General features: G+C 48.8%; 1 protein-coding gene across 2 annotated transcripts in view; it reads right to left on the reverse strand.

Annotated features, from left to right (window-relative positions):
* The window catches only part of LOC149334891 (uncharacterized), a 42,364-nt gene that overhangs the window by 11,351 nt on the left and 12,995 nt on the right, over nucleotides 1-18,018 (reverse strand). For both annotated transcript variants that reach the window (XM_089551530.1, XM_089551529.1), the window contains exons 7-12: nucleotides 13,241-13,557; nucleotides 11,828-11,903; nucleotides 9,385-9,723; nucleotides 8,562-8,643; nucleotides 6,940-7,095; nucleotides 3,525-3,860 (exon numbers count right to left, since the gene is read on the reverse strand). In XM_089551530.1, the coding sequence (XP_089407656.1) occupies nucleotides 3,525-3,860; nucleotides 6,940-7,095; nucleotides 8,562-8,643; nucleotides 9,385-9,723; nucleotides 11,828-11,903; nucleotides 13,241-13,557 (1,306 nt within the window). The remainder of the gene's footprint in view (nucleotides 1-3,524; nucleotides 3,861-6,939; nucleotides 7,096-8,561; nucleotides 8,644-9,384; nucleotides 9,724-11,827; nucleotides 11,904-13,240; nucleotides 13,558-18,018) is intronic.

The following is an 18,018-nucleotide window of genomic DNA, read 5'->3' on the forward strand; positions in this document are numbered from 1 at the left end:
CCGGATTCGTCCTTGAATGATGGCAACAGAAGTACAGCAGATATATTGAGGGAAGCAGGCATTGAATCTGGCCACCACGCTCACGTAGCATGTTGCACCAGTGACCATTACCGTGTGAAGAAGACCCAGCGTCAATCCATGGGTGACGCAAAACATCTCCGCAAGAAAAGGCGGGCAGCAACAAATGCCAAAAGAGAGCTCGTATCAGCTACAGAGGGCCCTAGCTATGAACCTGGAGGATTTTAACTTCCTAGGGTGATCTTGATTCTACAAGGACTGAAAAACTTTAATCTTGTTTTTCTCAAAAGTTCATTTCTTGCACTTTCGTGTTGCGCAATGATAACTTCCAAATGAATATAAATATTTTTCAATGAAACTTTGCACGCTCGTTCCTTTGTTACTAGCCTGTGCAATGAACTAGGATAAATGAAATCGAATGGTGAGCTTTGATATAATCATTAGGGGTGTGCGAATAGTGGTTTTTTGATTCGAAGCGAATTCGAAGCGAATAGCGATTTTCTTCGAATAATTTCGAAGCGAATAGTTCGAATAGTACTTTTGGCACTAAAAAGAGCCTGAGTGACAGTAGGCATTTCCAAAACCATTTATTTTCCCAACACACGATGCCATTACACACTGCACTGAGGCTTTATTTAAAGCCACACTTCAAAATTTTAAGACCAAGAGTGAAGAACAATTTTTACTGGCAAGTTTTACATTCCCAGACTAGCATTCCCTCGAGCAAGAATGGAAACGGCTGTACAAAACTTGCGCCGCAAGCGAAACGTCATTACCTCCGAGCAGCACTCAGCATCACGCTTCCATCAAGAATGCTCTCAGCCTCCAACGTATCGGAGTGCCCGAGTTGCGGGGACGGAGTTCGGCACACCACCGAAGATGGCTCAATGCCCTGATTACGGCGGCGTTCCGTTCCCATCAACACGCAAGCAGTCAGAATAGCAAGAAAAGACGCCAGTCGTAGATGCCGAGCGTTAACGGCAGTAATCCTCCACGGGTGCACAATAAGCTCTAAAGGCGCCCTTCCCATTGACGAAGTATATACACTTCGGCGACATCGAGTCCCTGCGCTGCCGCTGAATTTTTCGCGCCTCCGCCGGTAATATGATGGCTTGCTTGAAAGCTGCCGAGAACGGTCGCTCATGTTCCGTACGCATGATTCGTCACCTGACTGGGTGAGCGATAGCGCGGTAGGGCTGCGTGTTTATCTTCGCATCTGTCCTATCTGGTAATCTTTTCCGCAACTCTAAGGAAAAAAATCGAGTTGCATCGGACTCAACTAGCGTGATGCGATGAACGCCGCCAAGCGATGCCCGCATTCGAATACTTGCGGCGTCCGAGCTCATCGATAACGTCACCGCCAGCTGACATCGAGAGGCGGTGGAGCGGGCGCGGCTTCGGTGCTTATCTGTTTTTACAGCCAGCGTCCGCCGCGGCGGACGCGGTTGTTGCGGTGTGTGACGCGCGTCTTTTCTTTTCTTTTCTTTCTTCCCTCATATCTTTCAACTCTCCTCTATCTGCATGTGGCAGCGGTGGTGGCTCGGCTCGAGCCAGTCGGCAGGCCCGTGCACTTTCCTTTTCATCCTTCGCTCAGTCGCAACAACAACAACAACAGTAAACTGAGGTTTCTTGTTTTGAAGCTTAGACGACTGATAACTGTGCTCTTCCTTCTTTGCATCTGCCTCGACACGGTGGCAACGACGCGGCTTATGGCAGCCTTGCGGAGGCTCGGAGACGGCCAGAACGCAGGATCTTACGCAAGAGCGCGTTGCCCTCACCTTTATTTCGTTTGTAGCTGGGTTCGCACCACGATCTGGTTGTGATTTGTGTATTGACTGACCCCCGAGCGTTGAAAGCGCGATAAAAAAAAAAGCCATCTATGCGGCAATACTCGGAACTGAAACCACTTAAGGGGGGACATGGGTCTTAGAGCATTTTTTTTTATTTACAGACCAAATGCAATGAAACTGCACAGACTTATTCTGTTTTTTTCTGCTGATTTCAAATATGCAATTTGTTTATTTCTAGGGCAATAAGTTCCTTAGATATTAATATATATCATGCCATTGTCTGCTCAAACAATAGAAAAAAAATGGGCCACCAAAAATTTAATTTTAATATGTGAGTAGATACTACAATGTGTGAGGAATGCAACGCTGGAAGCAGTTTTCAGTTTTTTGTCCGTGTGGTCAAATGGGCTTAATAGTTAGTTTTCAAGTGAGTTAACCAGACATACAGTGCCAGAAAACACATGACACGCATGAAACTAACTATTAAGCTTATTTGTCCACACGGACAAAAAACTGAAAACTGCTTCCAGCGTTGCATTCCTCACACATTGCAGGATCTACTCACATATTAAAATTAAATTTCTGGTGGCCCATTTTTTTTCTATTGTTTAAGCAGACAATGGCATGATATATATTAATATCTCAGGAACTAATTGACCTAGAAATAAATAAATTGCATATTTGAAATCAGCAGAAAAAACTGAGTAAGTCTGTGCAGTTTTATTGTATTTGGTCTGTAAATAAAAAAAATGCTCTAAGACCCATGTCCCCCCTTAAAGCAAGCGGGCAAACATCCCAGAAACACTATTCGCGCGAGACGAATACTTCGAAATTTCGAATACTGAGAATTCGGTTCGAAGCGAATATCGAATACCGTTCTATTCGATCGAATATTTGAAACTATCGAATATTCGCACACCCCTAATAATCATGCTTTACGTAAAGGAATGCAGGCAAAAATGACACATTTTTTTGTTTCCGTTGGCATTTTCGCTATAACTTTTTTCCCAATTATCGGATGGCAAAGATCCTAGTTCGTTGCACAGTATGGTTAGTTGGCTAACTCTGTGCAAAAAAGTTTACAATTCCTGCTCTCCATTAGCTAGTAATGAATGTTTGCATAACAGCCAAGTTTGGGCAATTTTTTTGTGAATAATAAATGCCAGCATGACTTTTTTCACTCTTTTTTGCTTTTGAATATCATATCTGTATAAGGTAAATGTGAAATAAAAATTTAATGGTCAAAATTTTAAAAAATTTTGAAAAAGGTGGTGACATACCTTAAGCAAAGAGGTAAAGAGTCTGGGAAGCCACATCTGTCGGTTTAAATTCCCGTCGCAAGCTAGCCTCCACCCTGACTAGTACATGTAACCTACTACATACGCAACAGGAAATTGTGTGACACCACCCGGAATGCTGTACGACAAACAGGTGCTCACAAATTTGGTAGTGATGCAATCGAGAAAACTGGAGCCACACTGAGGTCAGCGATAGGGGGTATATATAGATTGTACATGATTGTCCGAAATGGTGGTTGCTCAGCTTGCTGTGCGTATCCTATGGCAGCTCTTGATGACATCACCCTATCTTTCCTGCCATCACTGGGATTTTCTGTACCATCTGAGAGTCCACACACCAACACACGCCGCCGGCTTTTCTCGTAATGGGACTAGTAATGCTTTCACAATAGTAATAATAATAATAATAAAGCCTCACCGGTCACAGCAGGAGGGGCAGAGCCACTCGCAGATGCCCGAGGAGTCTCGCAGGCAGCACAGCGCTGAGCGTCGGGCGGGTTCCTCACCCAGCATGCATTGCACTCCCAGCGGGAAGCAGTGCCGGCTGCTGGAAGGTGAGGAGGGGGCGGTGGTGCAGCTGATGCAGGTGAAGGCGCGCTGACAGGAGTTGCCACAGCAGTGGAACCAACGCCAGTGGCGGGCCGTGGCCCTTCACAGGCTTGGCAGCGACTTGCTGAGGCCTGGTTGCTGACCATGCACACTGGGCACGACCAGCTCCCGGCAGGTGGCTTGAAGCGCTCCCACAGGTCTCCACCTGGCACACAGAAAGCAGCAGCGGAGAAATAAATAATTACACTTAAACCTGGCTACAACGAAACTGAAAAAGTCTGAGAATTTTCGCGACTTCAAGGTTTTCGTTACATGCAGTTTTCGCGGGAAGGGTCAAAGTTCAGTTTATGGGGGCTTAACGACCGAAAGCAACTCGGGCTATAAGGGACGCCATAGGGAAGGGCTCCGAAAATTTCGACCACCTGGGGTTCACTGAACGTGCACAGACATTGCACAGTACACAGGCCTCTAGAATTTCGCCTCCATCGAAACTCGACCGCAGCAGCCGGGATTAAACTGGCGTCTTTCGGGTCAGCAGCCGAACGCCATAACCACTGAGCCAACGCGGCGGCAAGAGTCGAAAGGACAATTTACAAAGGAAACCAAAATGAGAAATAAATGTACGTGAAATCACCTTAAAAATGTTTACAGAAAAAAGCATTACTCGAGGTCATCAACGCGAAGAAACATTTCGCGATCGCGCTGAAAACACTGTGGCAGCAGCCACCAATACCTTCGCCGTGCTCGTGCAACACGGTTAAAAGAGGGGTGGGGGAGGGCGGCGGGGGCACCGCAACCAACTAGAGGAGAACGCATGCAGCCGCACCACCGCCATAGACCGACAAAAATTGGGGTGGGCGTGTTAAAAGGAAGGAAAAATAATAGCGCCCGGCCCGCTCCGCTTAGAGCACAACGGGCTGCCAAGACCGACACCGGAGGCATGTACTTCTACCTGCATGTTCCCCCTATTGGTCTTACCCTCACTACTGTCCCAAGGAACGGACTCCTCACCTTGCGCCACCGGCATTTTCCATCCTCGCTCCTGACACGCGAGATCTATCGGTGCCGGAATCAGAGCAACTGTGTGGCGGCAATGGCTGCGCACTGCTCGTGTATTTTTTTATTTTTTTTTTTTTGCTATGCCCTATTATTTTTCACTGCTTTTGAGCATCAACTGTTGTAAAGCCGCGTGGTACGACGCTCCAAAAGGGGAGTGCCGGAAATGCTCCGATGGCACTGGAACACGGTGCATTGTGTCAAATACGGCTGCTCATTGCAATCGGCGTTCCTCTCACGTCCATTTCGTGTTTCATCGTCACGAATCATTTGCGTGGTTCTGCCAGATTTCGAGTGGCTCAACACTAGCTAACAGACAGATTACATCAAGGCCAACTGCCGCAACACCTTCATTACACGGAGGTCTCAAATATATGCGCTTAAAATGGGGGCGCTGATAGGGAATTGAGAAGCTTCGTAATATCGAGGAATTCGCTATAGGGAGGTTCGTTACATCCAGGTTTAACTGTTAGACTGGGACGCAACAAGTATTGTCCTACACACAAATGGAGGCTGATAGAACAGCACCTGACCCATACTTAAGGGGGGACACTGGTCTTCAAGACCAAAAAATGACCAAAAAATCGATTTTCAAAAGATGACATTTGTGGAATCTAGAGCTATTATTTTCCAACTGTACCAATTTTTTCCTTGAAGAAATCAACATTTTGACCATAATATTAAATTCAGATCATCGTGTGGGCTGAACTTATGCAAGAGCAGATAATATAACGGCAAGAAAATTTTGGACATCTGGCTGTCTTATGTCAATATCTCAACATCTAGGACAGATAGAGATGTCATATTGTTTGCTAAGGAAAGCTGAAGGCATAGTGTGTGCAATAATCGAAGCAGATTTGTTCAATCGCACTTCAAAAATTTGTAATATTTCAATGTTTATTGATGCGTTACATTCACACCTTCAATATTGATATTCAAAGTGCTGTAATATTACTAATGAGGGTAAAATGAAAAGATGGCTCTGATTATTGCACTCTCTACTCATCACACTATGTAGCGATGGATTAAACAATTTTTCATTCAGCAGATTTTTTGCACAGAGGTACTAATGAATGACTAATTAAAACTAATTATCTTGGGAACCTACTAATTTATGAGAAATGTAATTTCATTGTTGAAATCAGTATAAAAAACTGAACAAGGTGGTACAGTTTCATTAGGATTGGACTAAAAGTAAGGAAAATAAGTGAAAGACCAGTGTCCCCTTTTTAAAGAAACTTATTTCTGGCAAACGTGGTAGAGTACACAGCTGGAAAGACCGCAGAAAGAACTAGACAACCTTTGCTTGAAAAAATCTACTGTGAACGAAACATCTTGTGTTAACTTTGCCACTCTGAAACTAGTAAGGGCGTCCAAATACTTATCAAGAGTGTTCGGACAGTGATCACCAGTGCGCCATACTGACATTTGTTACTGCCACCTTGGCTGAGCATAAGCTTTTCAAGCATGACAGGTAAACCACAATGCACATGAAATTACATGCACAGCGGGATGCTGTCTCGAGCACTGTGCCATTTGCGGACTCTACTCTTGCAGTGGCTGTGTTGCATACCACAATGATGCATGTATACTCCATTAGCATTGTCTGGCACGGCAGGGGAACAGACAGCAACAAAACGCGAAAGAAAAAAGTGCACAAAGACATGCAATGGCATTCGGCCAATGGGAGGGTCAAACATCAATGACTGCACAGGGAAGGAGGCAGGCTGCATTTTTCAAAAGTCGGCGCTGCTTTTATTTCACCGAGGAACTTTAGTTGGGACACCTTCAAAAGTATGGTTGCACTTAATTCTTTAGACGACACCAGCGTCACACCGATTTGTACTGGTAAGCAGGTATTTGGAGCTTGTGTAAGCTTATCACATCAACAGAAGTAACAGTTCCTGCGGAAGTCAGCCCTCAGTCCGGGCATACTGTTTTTTCGGAGTGCAGTTGAAGGGGTACATCAAACACTGCGCGACTCCAATATCATAAGAAAAGCTTCAATAGCTCACAATCTTCTGCATACGAAACTCAATCACATGCGATACGAAACACAGACAGCACAAAGCTATGAATACAGAGCTGAGACAGAATAGAAACTGTATGAACACCCTCATGTAAAAAAAAAAAAAAAAAACCCTTCACAGGAACCTGTCATTTTAGCACTTTGCTCAGGCTGTAAGCAGCCCATCACAGCTTCACAGAGAAAGAGCGCACAATCGCACCTTTCACAATACTGTTGCCATTCTTCTCATCTTTTTCCTTGCAAGTCTCATCCTTTTTACCATCCTTGACTTTCAAGCCCTCAGCTTTGACAGAGCTGGCCTGTGCTGGAGGATCCATCTTGACCGGGGCCTCTTTTGCCTTCGCAAGTCCCTGGGCTGAATAAAAACAGTGCACAGTCAGGCGACACAGTTCTCCACAGGCACGTCTAATTTGTGACACCAGTAGGGTGAAGCCAAAATATGCAGTGTCTGCTGTGGAATGCATTGTGCATTCACTTTATAAAACAACACCGAGCTCGCAACACACAAGAGGTCTGAGCACGCAAGAACTGTGTGCTTGGCCTTAAGGGGAGGCGCGGATCGAAATATCAGCATTATTTTGAAAATTAAAATTTTTTTTTTGTTTCCGGCTGTTTTACCATCTCTGAACATTAAACTTACATGTAGAAAAATATGAAACCGAAATGAAAACGCCCGAATTGAAAAAAGTCCGGGATTTTTCATTACATCCAGATTTTTGTTACATGCAACTTTCGTGCGAATCGAAAGGACACTGCAGAATGAAAACCAAAAAAAGAAATAAATGTAGGTGAGATCACCTTGAAAATGTTTACAGAGAGCAGCGTTACTCGAAGTCATAAATGCGCGACTGCGGCAGGGCAGCACCCAAACTTTCCATGACCCGTGCGGGAAAATAGCCTTCGAAATGCACGCGCCGTAGCCTTCATGATAAGCTCCAGCTGCGAGCAGCGGTGCGCTTGATTGCAGAGGCCACACACAGGAGCTTCCAGGTGCCGCCCACGAATGGGGCCTGAGGCCGCAAATCATCATCATCATCGTCAACTTCTTCCTCCACTACGAGCTCCCGCTATCCATTTCGGCATCAGTGTCAACAGCTCCAGCAGAGGTACGAGTATGGTAGCACAAGAGTTGTGGTAACGTGAGCATGTTAGTTCACCCCACCCCCCTGCAATCCCAGTTCCCCATCTCCTACTCCAAGCAGTGTCCCTGCAAAAGGGTGGCAGAAGGGTGGCGCAACCAAAACGGTGCATTGGGGAACACAAGCTGCAAAAAGTGCGCTTTCCGAGGCAAGCCGTGCAAGTTTCCCCAACTGGAAGAAGAGCTGCCCTGCTGTGTGATGTAAGTGCGAAACACGCACCAGAGCACAGTACCAGCTCAGAGTATGGAGACTCAGCAAGTTACGACTGGACATACAAAACATGCTGCTTATTCCCTAATTGGTCTGTTTTTACTTTTTTTTCTTCACACACCGCATGTATGGGCCACACCCCAAAAAATTGGCCTTCAAATCACACGCAAAAAAAAAGTGTGGCCGTTACACGCGTTTATACGGTATATGATGACTTTCTAAGCATTTCCTTAGCTTTAGGATGTGCAGTGGACCTTTGGAAATGATCGCTTATTTTCAAAACTAGCTTTTTTAATTGCGAAATTACCATAATGGCCCGTAAGAAAGGACATATTTGGGATATGATATTTTGCCACATCTTCAGTTATCTAAATTTTGAGTGTATATTTCGAATAAGCATTCAGGTATACCTGCATGCCAAGTTTCAGCAAGATATGGCGAAAAATTTTTATTGAGTTTTCAAGACCCTCACCTGAGTCATTTGGCAGAGCCTTGTCCTTGCGCTCCTGTTCCCTCTCACCATTCGGGCCCCATGGCTTGGAAAATTGAAACACCTGCACGACCAAGAGGGAGAAGCAGAACCGCCAAGTTTTATGGTAAGTGCTTCCTAGAAAGTAAAAACTGGCGTATACCTTTCCAATGTTAGGCCAACATGTTAAGGAGAAATTGATAACGAGGGCAGCTTTTAGGGCCATTGGCTGCTTGAAAGACAGTTTGGCTCTCTTGTGTGCAATATTCATCACACTCCATGCTTTCTTTTATGACTGAGCTTGCCAATCTTGTTTTTCATACTTCTGATGCTTAGATCTGGATTAAATTTTGCCAACATTTTCTTGAGGGTGTGAGGAGTGCTGTTACCTCCCCTATACCTCAATACTGCTTAACTATATTTATGAGAAACTTTAAGTAACACTTACTGAGGTCTGGATATTAGACTTCCCAGGTTCCAATCTTTCACCTGCAGTATATATTTTATACGCACTTCCTGGTTAGTTTCTGGCATTCGACAGTTCAAGTGGAGGAACATGAACCATCGCTGGCCCATTATATGAAAGTTTAGTGATGGAAAAAGTGGAGGCATAAAGCCCTATACTTCACACATCATCATCATGTGTAAAATGTGTGTTGTAGTACAAAACAAAAAATATGCCATTTGCAGTAAAACTAATTACGTATAAAAAATCAGCATAGAAATCTTTACAAGCATCCAGAGTTTCGTAACTCTAGGGTGCATATTAAAAAAAAATAAAGTGTCTTCGGGTAGCCTCTCTTCACTACAGTACTCTAGTACTCGCCTCATCATCCTTGAAGCCAGTGATGGCACTGCCCATTGGCTGTGGCTTGCTGAAGCTGAACTCGGGCTCAGCAGGAGCACTGCCGTTGTTGCTGCTGCTGCTGATGCTCACTGTGGTGCTGCTCACTGTGGTGCTGCTCACTGTGGTGGTGCTCACTGTGGTGGTGCTCACTGTGGTGGTGGTCAGCGTGCTGCTGCCGATGGTGCCGGCACTCCCAGTGCTGGCAGGCGCCGGATCCTGAGGCTTGAGGTTGAAAGAGAACGAAGGCAGGCTCTGGATGGGTGGCAGGGGCACGTGTGCTGGAAGCTCTTCTTCCGGCTCCGCTGGTGGGCCGCCCATCTGGCAACAAGGGCATGCACCACACACACAAGCATCAGTGCCAGGGCCACGTCGACAGGGAGCCAACACACACAAACTGTGGCTGCGTTTTCACCTACACCACTATCCTCGTCATCAGCCCAACTGCAGGACACGGGCCTCTCCCGCATCTCTTCAGAACAAGACTGTCCTGTGACAGCTGCGGCCACCTCACACAGATTACATGGAGATTTCCCAAACACATCCTAAAAAAAAAACTCCACAAAGACATAACACGCAAACATGCCGTGCATCGCCACCTGTAAGTTAGCGCCCCCAACTCGCACCCTTTGTTGGCCAGGAAAAAGTTCTGACTCGAAATATAGGACGCATTCTGGCATTCTGGAAAATTCTGGTTTTTCAAAAATGGCATATTACGGTTCAGCTATACTCCAATGAACAGGTGCCCACAAAAATTTTCGGAACGCGAAAATTACAAGCAGGCTTACTTTCTGGCCAGTTTAAGCATGCAGTCACGAAGTGATGGATGTGCTCCGTACTTTCCTACGTGACCTGGAGAACGCACTTCTGAATGCCTGGAAGTTTCTCTAAATACGCAGCAAAGAAATTAAGCTTTTTCGTGATTTCGGCTTTCCGAAAACTTTTGTGGGCGCCTGCAGTCTTTGCCGAAAGTAACCGAGAAGCTGGTCGGCAGCCGGAGCTGGTTCGCTGCCGAGCGACGGTGTTGCGATCTCTGGCTGCGAGTGTAAACTGGCTGAACTGAATTTTGGGCCCATCACTTCCTAGACTGCACCTCATCTCGTCCCTGTTCAGAAGCTGGCGTACTACCCTACGTCCTGATATTAGAAAATCTTTTTGCAAAATCTTCTTGGAACATCTCCATTCCGCCATTTTCCAAGGACTCTACAACCACCTCTGAATAGCTGATGCATGCACTTCAAGTACTTTTCTATTACTCTTACAATTCATCTTAATTAATCTTATTTATCTTAATTCATCTTAATTAATTATTAATCTTATTAATAATTAAAAATTAATTATTAATTTTTTATCTTATAACTTTCAATTCAGAGAGAACTTAATTATGGAGCTATGTTTTTTCATGGCAGAGTCGGGCATTTCAAATTTCATGAACAATGTCACCTAATTACATTTCAAAATTATCGTGATGGACCTCAATAACAATATAAATTGTTATTAGCATGACAGGTCTTTGGCTACAGCTTTATTTCAATCAGAATGAAAAAATATTGACGAAAAGTGTTAACACCCACAATAAATAACCTAGTTAGCCTTCAGTTATTTTCCCACCACATGAGAACTAAGAGAAATGCACTGATACTAATTACATTTTCAAAAAGAGGAGGACGAAATAAACAAATACAGACACACTTCATTACAATATCGCGAATAATGAAAATTTTCATTTTAAGACCCACACCTCCCCTTGAGGAGGGACACTGGTCCCAGAGCTTATTTTCTCACATTTAGGCCAATCCCAATGAAACTAAAGCACCTTGCTCAGTTTCTTATGCAGATTTCAAATGTGCAGTTGATTTTTCTGCCAATCGGCGTCTCAATTTTATTTTAGCGAGTCACTGATTAGTATTTTGGCACAAATATGATCCAATAAAAAGAATTTTTACTGCATAGCTACACAGTCTAATGAGTAAAGAGTGCAATGACCAAAGTAGTTTTCCATTTCACCCTTATGGTAATCCTACAGCACTTGAAATATCAATATTCGAAGTGTGCCTATCGGGAATCCGTAAATTTTGCAACATAAAATTTTCTGAAGCCTGATTAAACAATTCTGTGTTGAACGTTGCAGACAGTGCACCTTAAGCTTCCCTTGGCAGAAAAAATTACGTCTCTACTACCTGTCCTAGATGCCGAGATAGTGGTGTACCAAAACAGCCAGGGATCTAAAAATTGCACAGTTTTATTGTCTGTTCGCGCACAAATTCAGCCCGCACACTGATTTACATTCAATGTTGTATCAAGGTACTCATTCAGGGCAAAGTTGGCAGTTTCGAAAACTGCCTTTTTAGAAAATCCATTTTTGGGGTCAACATTTTGTGGTCCAAGAGACTCGTGTCCCCCGTTAAGCTAAGCACTGGCTCACCTTTATGGGGGGCGCATGAGCTGAATGGATCACGCGAACCATCTTGCCCCCTCCAGAGTCCCGGTCAATTGCTTTCCTGAAATGCACAGCAAAAGTGAGTCGGGGAAAGCGTCAAGTGTGTCAGGCACGAGACGTGTACCATCAGTCATTCCGCAAAGTAAACCGTTGATAGTAACCGGCAAAAGCAACAATCGCCACTGCAGCTTCCTCGTACATACCGTATAAACGCGTGTAAGGGCCGCACCCGTGTATGGGCCGCACCCAGTTTTCCCGAAGGAAATCTTAAAAAAAAAAATAAATCCGTGTAAGGGTCGCACCCGAACTTTCCGTGACCCAGGCGGGAATAGCCTTCTAAATGCAAGCGCCGTGGCCTCCGCGATCGGCTCCTCGGCTCCGGCTGTGGACAACGTTTGCTCGATCGCGGAAGCCAAGCACGCGCACAAGAGCTTCCAAAAACCATCCATGGATGGCGCCCGAGGCCGCAGCCATCATCATCGGCAATTTTCAGCAAAGGCACCAATGAAATAGCCAAGCCTATCCAAGCCAGTCTGATTGCGGCCGCCAATTCCATTTAAATCCAAGACTGCGCCTTTCACGGTGGCGGGGAATAGGTTTGTTGCAACGGCAATGCTTGCTCGTGTCTATATTAAACCGAAATAACGAACTTTCGGATGAAAAACGACCTCCACAGTATTGTTGGCGCTTATTTCAGTCCGAAAATTCGAACTTTTAGACTCCACAAAGTCCGAAATATCGGTCGTGAAAATGTACACGTTCCTATGAGGTGCGCGACGGTTCCACAGCGAAGTCTGAATTATCGCACAAGTCTGAATTATTGGAGTCCGAAAAATCGGTCGGCGACTGTACAATGACACGAAGACAGTGGTCACAGTGGCATACGAGACCGACAACACTACTAGCATAGCCAGACGCTGCATATCATTATCATGCGACATGTTTTTCAGGCCATGCCCTAGACAGATGGACGGCTGGGCGAAAACTTCCAATTCATGAGGTGACAGCATGAATATATCTCCGCTTGTCTCTACCCTATCTGCAGAAAAAAAAAATCGAAACTAGTGGCTACATTTCAGATGCACACACTTCAACACTCAATAGCAATAAACACTTGCCAAATTCTTAAAATTTTAATTGCCAACTTTTATTCGCCACCTGCCTGAACAGCTCCATACGAAGCTGCACGTACATGTCTGGTCCCATGAGTGCCGGGTCTCTACGCTGCCTGAACGTTTCAAAATGATGCTCAGCGTGCTTCTCAGAATCTGCACTCGTGTTAGCATCACTAAGCTTTTCTGGAGGCAAAAGACCCCATGCTCCCATGCAGCACTGCAAGAGTGTGTTTGTTTGTTATTATTTTTTAAATATATAGATGCCCCGAAAGGCAGTACGCACCTACTAGGCGGAGGTTCCCAAGCAGGAGCCACCTGGGGCTTCGGATGGGCTGCTGGGACCAATGCACTGCTGGCCTCCACAGCAGAAGAGGACAGGGGCTCCGTCCTTGGAGTGTCCTGCTTTGGAGGTTCAATCCGAGACCCCTCGGGCCTCAAGGTATCGGCCCGAGGCCCCCTTGCCCTAGAGGTGTCCGCCCACGAAGATTCGGTCCTAATGCTAGTCTCTATTCTAGACACCTCTGCTCGGGGCGCCTCTGTCCGAGCAGGCACCACTGTCCCAAGGGCTGGCCTGGCTGCACTTCTGACTGGAGGCCCTCCCTGTAGGCGCAGGAAGAAAACGGTACACACCATTGTCACAGACACTACATCATAAAAGTCAAACGCAACACTTGCTGACAGCTAATGCAATAAAAGCATGCAGACCCAGAGATCACCAGGAGTTCCATCATTGTAGCCCAATTTGCCCATGTGCCTAGCCCCGTTCATGTCACCTATGTTGTGGGTTCCTAAGTGGACACAGGCCACCACCCACCGCGGGTTCGAGCTTCGCGCGAGCCAAGGGCCCCGATCAGCCGTCACCACACACACACTGGGACACCGATGCAGCGCACTCAACCTCCGCTGGGAGGAGAGCGATTCGCCGCAAAGAAATAGGCCTCCAAGTTCACAAAGGAGACGTTTATTCACGTCGTCCTTCAGCAGTACACACACACTCAATCGTCACCCCGTCCCGGGGGCGCGCGAGGAGCAAGGCTCCGCTGCGTGCACGAAGCGACCAGAGTAATGCGCGCCGCTAGCCCGCCGCTGCAGGAGAATGTCCCCGCGGCAGTGCTGTGATCTCTCTCTCGTGTCGACCGTTGGGCCGGTTGCGAGAGAGAGTGGGCAATAAACACAAGGTACGCCTGTCGGAGGTCGCTGGACCCCGCTGGACAGGCTCGAGCCGCTGCAGGTCAGAGGACACGTGCGGGCGAGCTCGAGTAAGCACTGGTCCGAACGGCAAAGGCCGGCACGGACAAAACAGTAACGTACGCACCTTACGCTGTCTCGGAGGGATCTCTCTCCCTGGGCCCCCGCTCGGACGGTCGCGCGGCGCGCGGCCGCCCAAAGCGGGGTCCCGAATTCCCGCCAAAAGGCGCCAATGGCAAAGGCCCTTGGGGAGCCGGGGCGGAGCTGTGGCTAAATGACAGTGATTAGTCACCCAGCCGCCTCTCCACCGCCTGAGGCGGGAGCAAGGGAAAGAGGAGAAACAACGCGGGAGGCCGGCTAGCCGCGCAAAGGCGACGGCAGAAAGCCAGGATTCCCACATCCCCCTCTCCTTAAATGCCCTCCTACCCATCGGCAAAGCACGCGGCCAAAATAAAGAAATCAATACACAAAAAAAAAACTACACTTCAGTTCCAAAATAAAGAAATGAATACACAAAAAAAACTAGCTACACTTCAGTTCCAGCCAGAACAATGTAAAAAAAACAAAGGAAAAACAAGGCAAACAACACTTGCATACGCTTCAGTAAATCAAAACAGCTTGCAGATTATATACACGGTACACAAGAAGATGTGAATACAACTGTACAACTATGTTACAGGTGGATGCCAGCCTCAAAGTTCGGTGGCGCGGCCCAGTGGGCCTGTCGGCGACTCACCGCTCGCAGACTTCAAGTTGAACAGGTTGGGAGGGCCGACGACTGATGGCGGTCTTCTTTCCGTTGATGTAGGGTGCGTTGATGACGACGGGGCCGCGGCAGAGCACTGACCTCGCGCCCTTGGACACGACATCACGTTCGGGCACAAGAAAGTTAGTGCACCCCTTTCACGCCGGCTGAAACGGGCGAGGACGTTCGGCGGCGTCCAGATGTGTAACCTTGTCCACAGCGAGGGGTCCTTCTCATCCTCGCGCTCACGCAGAAGGACACAACGGCACAACTCACAGGCGTCGCCTTGGCTCATGGTTACGCGCGCACACAGCCACAGCCGCAAACACGCATACACCGGCACGTGCGCGGACGCTGGTCGGCGACAACGATCCCCTCATCAGAAGCGTCCAGAGGCGCCGCGGCGAGGGTCAAAGGGTGCACTTTCCGCCCCCCCATCGCCCCAAACGCCCCGCCAACTTCCCCTCCATACGGGCCGCACAAAACTCGCACCGCGACACACGGCTCCTTAACGAGCCAACCACCCACAGTCGGGCCGGAAATGAGAAAAGGCGCCGTACAAACGACAGGCAAACTCTGCGCTTCAAAAGATAAGCGCAAGAGAGAGCGGCTGAAGTATACATATGTACAAGTCTGATTAAAAAAAACTGAACGCCAACGCAGACGCATGTTACCTATGTACATCTCGGTACGTTAGAACGAAAACCGATGAACAAGCTGGAAACGAAAGTGGCTAAAAACTGACTAAACAAAACAAATAAATACACTGATAAACACACAAGGCTGGAACTGAGCATGCTGCCAAAACAACAAAAAAAATAACACACCGTGCTTCACCTGGGTAGGGCCTGACGAGAAAGCTCGCCAGCTAGCTGAGGCTGCGTGCCTTCGGTTGCGGAAAAGTCCGCCGTCCGGCATCGATCACACCGGTGACCGTCGCCTCAGATTGTACCGGTGCTCCGTACGCTTGCGTTCCGCAGCACCAGTTGTGCCTTTGCGCTTGCCTTTGATACCAATGGGTACCGGCGCAAGCTCGTCAGACCGTGACGCGTAGGCCTTCAGGTCTATGAACCCCTGCTTGCTCCTGGGGAAAGGCCCCATCAAATCGCAGGTGGCCATCTGCCACGGACGCACACTGTCAATCGGTTTCATCATTCCAGGCGGCTTGCCGCCCCGTGACTTCACCGCTTGACAGACATGGCAGGAACGGCAATAGCGGAAAATGTCACGCTTCATGCCGGGCCACGTCACCGAATGACTCAGTTTCGCAAAAACTTTGGAGCCACTCAGATGACCGGCCAGTGGTTCGTCATGAGAGAATCGCAAAAGTGCGCCTCTCAGACTTTTGGGGATAACCACCTAGAACGGGTCGATGGACTCGTCATCGGTGGCTATGTACTTCAGCACGAGCCCGTCATGGTCCAGCAAATATGACTCCCCGGGGTTCGCCGCGACACACGCTGGCTTCTGCCCCCCTGCGCCCGCTACAATACAAGTAGCGTCACGGCGCTCCGTCTCCCTGAGACCGTCGCTCACCTCGCGACAAAAGGGGTCATTTTGCTGGGCTTTCAGTAGCTCTTACGGCTGAAAACGATTCCAGTCATCCCAGAGGGGAGCCTGGTCTCGTCCCCACTCAGGTTTGCAGCCAAAATTTCCGTTCGCGTCGGCAACTCCGAGGCGCTCACGAAGAGCTTTGCCTCTCGTCCGCTTTGCGAAGCGCTGCTTGCCTGGTTAGCGGAATGGGTTAACCCGTTTGCGGGTTCCCCCTCCTTGCCGCCCGGCGGCTCGTCCGCTGTTTCGCCCCCTCCGCCTACAGGCGTCAAGGCGCCGCTGGCGAGTGGGGCACGGGATAGCGCGTCAGCTACCACGTTTGTGCTCCCCTTTCGACACTGCACGGAAAAGTCGTAATGCTGTATCAGGAGAGCCCAGCGCGCCAGCCGACCCGCAGGCTCGCGGAGCCGCATCAGCCAACTGAGCGCACTGCACCCCTGCCTCAGTGGAGGCTTGGGCGGGCTGCACGAACGAGGGAGGCAAGGCTCCTAGTTCGATGAGCGGCGCGGTTTCCACAGGGAACCGGCCAGCGCCTCGCCGTTCCCAGAGCAGAATTGACTGCTCGCGGGGCACGGTTGCTGCTGTTCGAAACTGCCGGTTGCGGCAGCGTGACACGAACTCCTTTCGCACTGGGCGGAAAGCGTGCACAGCTGAGGCATGTGACCAGCGGATGCACCGCAGGGTGCTTCCGATACAGCTCCAATGGGAGCCACGTGGTCAACATTTTGGGTTGTGTCACCGTAAACCCCAATGGGGGCCGCGGCCAACCACGGTGTCTAGCTATTCGAAGGAACAGCAGCCAGCGGATCAAACGACGCTACAACTCCATAGGGAGCCGACATGTAGCTGCCGAGTGCCGCGCTGGGGGTGGTAGACACGGTGCGCAAGCGTGATCGTCAAGGCGACCTGCTCGGCTAATGTGCCATCAAAGGCGTAAGCGCCAATGACTTAGCACGTTGGGCGCCAGTTGTGGGTTTCTACGTGGACACAGGCCACCACCCACCGCGGGTTCGAGCTTCGCGCGAGCCAAGGGCCCCGATCAGCCGTCACCACACACACACTGGGACACCGATGCGGCGCACTCAACCTCCGCTGGGAGGAGAGCGATTCGCCGCAAAGAAATAGGCCTCCAATCTCACAAAGGAGACGTTTATTCACGTCGTCCTTCAGCAGTACACACACACTCAATAGTCACCCAGTCCCGGGGGCGCGCGAGGAGCAAGGCTCCGCTGCGCGCACGAAGCGACTAGAGCAATGCGCGCCGCTAACACGCCGCTGCAGGAGAATGTCCCCGCGGCAGTGCTGTGATCTCTCTCTCGTGTCGACCGTTGGGCCGGTTGCGAGAGAGAGTGGGCAATCAACACAAGGTACGCCTGTCTGAGGTCGCTGGACCCCGCTGGACAGGCTCGAGCCGCCGCAGGTCAGAGGACACGTGCGGGCGAGCTCGAGTAAGCACTGGTCCGAACGGCAAAGGCCGGCACGGACAAACAGTAACGTACGCACCTTACGCTGTCTCGGAGGGATCTCTCTCCCTGGGCCCCCGCTCGGACGGTCGCGCGGCGCGCGGCCGCCCAAAG

The sequence above is a fragment of the Amblyomma mixtum genome, chromosome 7 (genome assembly GCF_055824585.1).
Source record: "Amblyomma mixtum isolate Tamu chromosome 7, ASM5582458v1, whole genome shotgun sequence".
In the NCBI taxonomy this organism is placed as follows: domain Eukaryota; kingdom Metazoa; phylum Arthropoda; class Arachnida; order Ixodida; family Ixodidae; genus Amblyomma; species Amblyomma mixtum.